Source organism: Penicillium maclennaniae, assembly GCF_028827695.1.
Source record: "Penicillium maclennaniae strain IBT 15551 chromosome Unknown utg000008l:1.0-3552695.0:1.0-3555053.0, whole genome shotgun sequence".
NCBI classification, from domain to species: domain Eukaryota; kingdom Fungi; phylum Ascomycota; class Eurotiomycetes; order Eurotiales; family Aspergillaceae; genus Penicillium; species Penicillium maclennaniae.
In genome coordinates this window covers 1,069,142-1,076,469 of record NW_026623220.1, presented here as the reverse complement: position 1 = coordinate 1,076,469, position 7,328 = coordinate 1,069,142, and the positions used below count along the sequence as shown (strand labels likewise).

At 47.4% G+C, this 7,328-nt stretch overlaps 1 protein-coding gene across 1 annotated transcript; it reads right to left on the bottom strand.

The window, feature by feature from the left end:
* Positions 1-558: 558 nt before the first annotated feature.
* Positions 559-1,268, bottom strand: N7477_009398 (catabolic 3-dehydroquinase; the record flags this gene model as incomplete). Its single annotated transcript, XM_056971059.1, has 2 exons — positions 559-988; positions 1,057-1,268. 2 exons carry the CDS (start codon positions 1,266-1,268, stop codon positions 559-561), a joined length of 642 nt encoding a protein of 213 aa, XP_056818038.1.
* Between the last annotated feature and the right edge of the window lie 6,060 nt (positions 1,269-7,328).

The following is a 7,328-nucleotide window of genomic DNA, read 5'->3' as shown; positions in this document are numbered from 1 at the left end:
TACTTGCCCAGATGATCATGGAGCATAATCATGGAATGCTTTTTGAAACTATCCCTTTGTGTGGAATATCAGGCTTCGGCAGACATGTCCACCAACAGTCAAGAGAATATCAGCAAGATTTACCTACTCAGCTTCGCCGTACTACGAAGTCGATCTTATTGAGACTAGGGCGGGTTTTCATCAAATATCTCGAAAAATTGTACGAAGGAGTTAGATGACTGCCAAAATAGCGCCTGCAGCGACAACACTGAACAATGATATTGCTCGAAAGGACTTTGTGAGAAAAGATTGAAATGGCGAGATGGGTTGTTCCTGGATTAGACAAATTTGATGATTCTTGAGAGAGAGCCATTCAAATTTGAGACAGGGCGCTATCGACTCTGCTATATATACAATATCAAATGCCAGTTTGGACGAGAAACAAAGTAGATGACACATTTGATTCAATTCATCAAAGAACCAGTGACTTTCTCAGTAGCGCGGTGATGCATCCTTCGGAATCTCCAACAAGTCACCTGCTGGACGTGCCTCCAACCAGGCATCCATTGCCTCATACAACTAGTAAAATGATGCGTTGTTCATGGTTGGCAAATCGTTGAGGATTGGATGACCCAGATGTGCCTGTGCGACCGAGAGATATTGGTATCCCGGAGTATATTCCTTCATTTCTTCGGGGTCGAAATTGGGCACAGTTTTGCCGTCAACGGGGGAAGGCGGTCCTTCTCGTGGAATAATTTTGATATAAACCACCTTCCAGTCGCCCCCTTCTTTGATGCAGAAGTTGATGAAGTGGCAATCGCACTCCACGTCGAATTCTACTCCGTCCCAGTTGAACCGTTGTGTGATGGTTGCCTTCATTTTACCGACAGCCCGACCAGTGGCTGGGTTGAGATCGACAAGTGTCCCATTCTCTCGGTGCATGATGAAGTCGCCGTTCGCCCGTCCCTTGATTGAGGCAGTGATGAAAACGTCGATGGTGAGTCCGCCGCTCTATGCTGGATTACAGTACCACCACGTTAGCTTATTTGTCATATGTATTAGGCTTCTGAACACTACTTACTTGTGAACACAAATGCTCCCTCCTTCACGAAGAGATCACGATAATGGTTCCATTCAGAAGGATCGCGATAGACCGGCCAGCCCTTGTATAGTTCCGAGACCCAGAAGCGATCGAACTTGTCCGCCTCTGTGCCATTGATGTGGTTCCAGGTGTTAGCCTGGGTCTCTTTTTCGGTGATGTTGTAAACCAATGTGAAGGAATTTCTCAAGTCTCCAATTCAGCTCAAGCTGTTGCAATTGATATTTTCGTTTTACCAAGCGCAATCTATATACACATGGAATAGACCAGATCAAGTTTCAGCCGTTGGGAATCTGATTGACGTAGTACACATTGAATACGCCCATGGAACATCTGGCGAACTTTTTGATGGCTATAATTTATCCGGTGATTCACCCCTGTTGTACAATGCTAGTATGTATATCGTATGAGGCCCCAGTAGGGCATAGATATCGCCAACTCCGGAAATATACGGGTCAGATAATCGTCATCCCACCCGAGCGATAACGATCAAGCCGTCAACCCGGAAAAGCATTTAAACGAACTATAGAAAATTTCACCACTTTTCTCTTATCAATCAGCCTTTGTCTTCCGTGGCCTACTACCGTCGCCGCGAGAAACCTGCTCCTACTGACCTTGAAATTTGCCACGTTGGCTCGGCATTGACGGCATTTCAATTCAAAATCATAATCAGTGTACGCAGACTTGCTAGCTAATCTCGGCATCTAAACCACAACACAGGCAGGTTGTCGCGGGGCCGAACCCGAGCCCTTGCGACAAGCCGAGTCAGAATCCCGAAATGATGGTCTAAAATGTCGGAATCATGCCTAGTTACACAAGCGATCGCATTACCGATCTAGCCTCCACTACCACTTTCACTAAATCATGTAGGGCCATCATCTGACGAAATAGTGCACCAAGGTCGCGAGGGAAGCCTGCCACAAGATCAGTCGTGACGTCATTTTTTTTTTGCAACGAACCCTTACTTTATGCGAAGGGGAGCAATCGACTTTATAGAACAAACCGATGTTAGGAGATGTGATCCCATAGCTTTAGAGATCCCCTTACGCGTTGAGCACCGATAGTATACAAATGGAGCCCTAAGTAGCGAGTCAGACGTTATCTACATCATGGCCGACGACAAGCGCACATCAGAGGAGCCCTTAAAGATGAGCTCTCATCTTCACCGTAAGTCTGAATGAGAGAATCTGGTAATATCGTTGCAAAGATACATCGAAACATGAGCACTAGCTGTGTATGAACAAGGGGGGTCACACCACACGAGGATGTCTGGGTTGGAGAGCCAGATTTTTCCACGTGGTGACGGACAACTGAGACTGCTGAGTACCCGACACACTCGGCTTGGTAAAGGGAGAACTCTTGAAGACAGGCATAAGAAGCGGAGATAAAGATGAGGTTGGATGAGCTACCTCTCAACATGGCCACCGCGCAGAAACATTTAGATAACATATAGCGTCAGAGTCTGGAAGAGGAGACTAAAGTTCGGATCAGCTAGCAGCCCTTTTCATAAAAGTCGATTGGTGATATCAAAAACAATAGGGGAATAAGAGAGATCTTGAGATTTGGGAATTGATAGTGTAGAGAAACGCGTACAGCGGAAGTCATGAAAATTCATTAGAGAAAGCGGAGACTTCACCCTTTAGTACTCTGTCGATGGTCTGAATCAGCATGAAGATGCACGAGCGATCCTCAGGCTGGAGGTGGTGGCGAGTACTTGACTTTCATCAGATAGAAAGATAGCTATCTCCACTGAGGACAGGTCTGGCTCATCCGCAGAGATGTCACCCAAGGAGGGGCAAAGAAGTAGAGATTCAAGACTGTACTTTGAAATGCTGTGTTGTACATGAAAAACTTTTACGGGAATCAAGACTTAGAAATGGACAATTCGATCCGACAAAATGAAGCAGCGTGATGTAGGGCCCAGAAACAAGGCGCGTGTGTCTGAGGGGTAGGTGGTTTTACAATTGTACCTCAAATGCCACCGTATGCTCGCATCAAAGGGGCTCTCGCTGGATCATGCAAAAGTAGAAGTAGTGTTTCCTGGTGGGTAATAAATGATGTAGCCCGATGTCTAGTCACCGCCTTAAATGAAGGAATAGATGAGGAGACAAGTGAGTTGCTCTCGAATCACATGCGCTTTCAACTTTCAGAAAGTATTGTGCTATATATCCTCAAGGTGCTAGAATAATCGGCTACGGAGCCTTCCGGGCTCAATAGGCTCATAGCTGTAAAATATCTTCATAGACAGACCTTGAATGTCAAGGGTATGCAAGAAGGTAGCTGATCATGTTTCAAAAAGGCCTTTTTGGGAGAGTGGCGTATTCACCGTCGGTACTGCGTCGGGTTGTGCTTCGGCATCGACTCGACCGTGAATTTACGGCAATCGTAGGCTCTGTAAACGGTCGCGAAGCGCGGCAGGAGCATTGATCGACAAGTTCCCGCAGTAGCCCTACTGCAAGTCAATCAAATTGCTTCAGATGCTGCAGCGACTAGTAGAGTGGCGCCAGGGCCTCTTCCGTTTTCCGCTGGATGATCTGGAAACTGACGCAATTCTACTCAGTCCCTATTTCAGACCGGTTCTGTGGATGGCTTGAATCTACTGAAGTTCAAAGGAGAACATCAATTCGAGGATGACGACCATGTCAGAAAGACGGAAATTCTCCAATGGTTAGTATTTCTGTGTATTGTGTTGTTTCACTTTCTCCATACCCCTGTCTGGCGAATACGAATCACTCATTCACACGGTATACCGTTTTTGTATGGTTCCACGTAACATTTCAAGGTGAAAGGCTTGAATTCTGGGCTGAAACTGCAGAAGTCACTTATGTTGTACACCACATAAATCTCAAGCACACATAAGAATATCCGCAGATTATGATTCTTCTCATTGATAATAGCAACAGAGAGATCTACTTTTAGAGCAAGAACGTCACGTATGGGATGGTTGTAGAGATTTAGCCTTTCTGACAGCTAAACTTGGGTATGAATTTGTCAGACACTTTTAATTTCTTTGACAGAGTCGTCGGTAGATTTCATCTGTGTATACTTGGAGTCCCGACTCAATGATCTAGCAAAAGAAGTATGGCATGGAAAAAGCAGAAAATTATGCTTGACATTTACAAGATCTACGGGACAGTCCGCCAGCAGAAGTGCAGGAGTGCAGATATTCGATAGATGGGCGAACTACTCATTACATGCTATAAGCAATTAGCGATACCTGAAGCTTTTTCGAGAGCACATGTTCCAGGTATTTCACGGAAAGGAATCCACATTTGTAACACTCGATGAATTACAGTGGATTACTTGAACCTGATAGACGGCAAGTGAGGATGACCTACGGTGATATAGCCGTGGAATATAATCAAGGAGCAGGTGTTGTCATAACTCCTGGGTTGTGTGTAATTTATTCAAGTATGCTTGTCTTAGTATTCTTCTCTGATATGAGATAAATGTCTACTGTCTAACTCAGATTAGCATAAGGGATTTACGGTAATCCTTTCCGGTAGCCTTGCCCGAAACAGAATGTTGCGGAGGTACTTTCATTTCGGCGGCCGGTCCCGATAGGTTTTGCCCGATTTTCTCCACCAGCATTGAATTTCTTAATTGACCAGGTAATGGCCATCATCTCCACGGAAGACTTCCAAGCCTCATAAACTCTCAACACTCGAGTGGGGAATATGGTCACCACTTTATATGTTTTTGACTTTGTGGTCGGTTTCATTTTTAGGTGAAGCTTGCCTAGTCCCGCCAAGTCAAGATAGGCATAAGTGGGCCAGCCAAGAAAAGGGTCTTTGGTAGTGCGACTTATTAGTGCAAGGCTGCCATTTTTCTTAACCGTTGAGTATCACGGAGGGAAAGACGTGATATGCTTAGCTTCAGCCAAAGGGAAATTGACCGCTAGAAGATTCATGGCTCACAGGGCCTCTACCCGGGCATGATCGTATGATCGATCGTACCTCAGTCGCAATGGAAGTACGCAACTCATGTCTTGCAGATCGGGCAGCCTGATGATCAATGACGTGAGACGGCGCTTCAATTTCGTTCCTCACGTTGAGCTCCCGGGCGCTTAGCTGTGATCGCCTATTTTTGCCGGAATGTATTTTTCCATGAGAGAGATCGAGAGCAGAGCTTCAAGCTATCACATGCGAAAGCGCCTTTCCCCCCACTAACAGCTAATTGAAGCCCCAAAACGAGGCATTTGAATGATCTTGTTCAAACGCCGAGAGTTCTTATCTTTGAGACATACATCCCCGATGGTGGACGGGTTAGCCCGCCTGTCATTGCCTAGGCGCAGCATTCCTTATCTGCATCCAAAGCTCCATCAGTGGCTAAACAGGAACTGGGCTGCGAAGACGATTTCGATACGTCGTCATCTAATCATCTTAAACGTGAGCACCCCTGCAGCCACGGAGTAGATGGCTTGACGGCCTCTCGTGGAAGCAGAAAAAGTAACTGGAAATATCTTATCCGCCAATGATAAGTAGACAGGGCATATAGCCTCATCCAACCACGGAGCTACGCCTTTTCACGGCGCTCCGTGATTGGAAGAGTGCCTATGTTGTTCAGCGATCATTGGCTCGAATGACAGGCCTGAAGCTTGGCCTGCCATATTGACCTCCTGTCGGAAGTGATGGCCTGCATAAGCGCACTCGGCGCTCAGCTGTAGCCTTCCTTAAGTGTTCCAGCCATCCTTTGCAGCCATCGTACTTTGACAAGAGAGAGTGACAGAATACCCTGCACTAATGTATATCGGTTATATCTCCGCTTCGTGTCCACCTCTCGTAAGTGGGCCGTAGCCGGGGTCTGCGTATTGCAATTATGTTGGATACGAAGCACGAAGACGACACCGGCGCAAGCCTCGGGCCACTTCCCACTAGACATTGCTTGAGTTCAACACAAGACCTCAGGGACAAGCTTGGCAAAACTCATATTGCGTCGGACTTCCCTAAGTTGGATGTAGAATATCACTCTGGTCCAGTTGATCCCCGTTGACGCTGCCGATGAGATCCAGCATGAAGATTGGTCTGCCAGCTATGGGCACGGTACCCAGATTGAATCTGGCTCTCACGAAGCTGTCACAACTGTCTGACGACTCGAGCCCACTAGTCCTCGACGCGATGGAGAATTACCCCGGAATTTACCATCTTTGAGGGACCAAGGTTTTGATCAACCACGAGCGAATCCACGAAATTCTGACCGCTTCTTCGATCGAGGTCCCGTGGTGGAAAGCTAACAACGCGCTACTTCTGAAACGGGCAGGCACTAAACCGTCTGGAGCTCAAATTATATTGTCCCGGCGAATTAAGTGGAGCCAAGCGGTGGAGAACCTGAGAGGCAAACCTCGGATGAATGTTCTATTTGGTCTCGCAAGCACCACTCAGAACCACTCAGCACCGCGCGATTAAAAAAAAGACTTTGTGATGGCCGTTGGCATGTGTTTCGAGCTAACTAGCGAGCTGATTTCGGTCCACCGCGATTGAGTCTAGATGGACCCCGGGGGGCGAAAAAATGTTCATTTGGGTCGATAATGCGTGTTTAACTGTTGTTCCGAGGTGCAGGAGAATCGGCGAATTTCCAGGCGGTGGCGGCGGGACACAGTTCCCCCAGGGCTTGCCAAGAGACTCTCGGGCAACGTGTCTGGACCGTGCTCTTCCAGGAGTTCGTCAATAGTTGCTAGTGATGGCAGCACGCTTCGATTCGATGTTGAATTCGGTCGCTAAACGGATAAGGCTAGCAGGGGCCCATGCAATATCCGGGTACAGATCCGGCGTTAGCCGGGTCTAGAAAGTTACAATGTCGCATTGCTTTCACCCTCCTCCTGGCACCAATCATTGATTAGCCTAAGCAAGGCCATTAAGCCGACCAGATTGCTGCGGGCCAATTGCACATGCTATGCTATATCTCCGAGCCTTCTTGTTTCTTTTTGGCCTGCTCTCCACTTCCGCTCCCATCCACGACCCACCTAATGATATGATATCGACCCCACTTCGCATGATTCCAGGCTGGCAGAAATTAGGGGGGGGGTTGGAAACTTGGAGATGGGCCAATTGCCTAGACAGTAGCGCTAGCTGTCTAAAACGGTTCGGGGATTCCCGTCTCCGCTCATCTCTTACACAAATGATGTGTGAATGGAGTGTAGATAAGAGGGATACGGAAAGACCATCGATAAGGACATGTACCCATTTTACCGAAGACCGAAGACTGGTGCCAACTTCCCCCTCCCGGATCGTTTCTAGACGGCTCACATCGG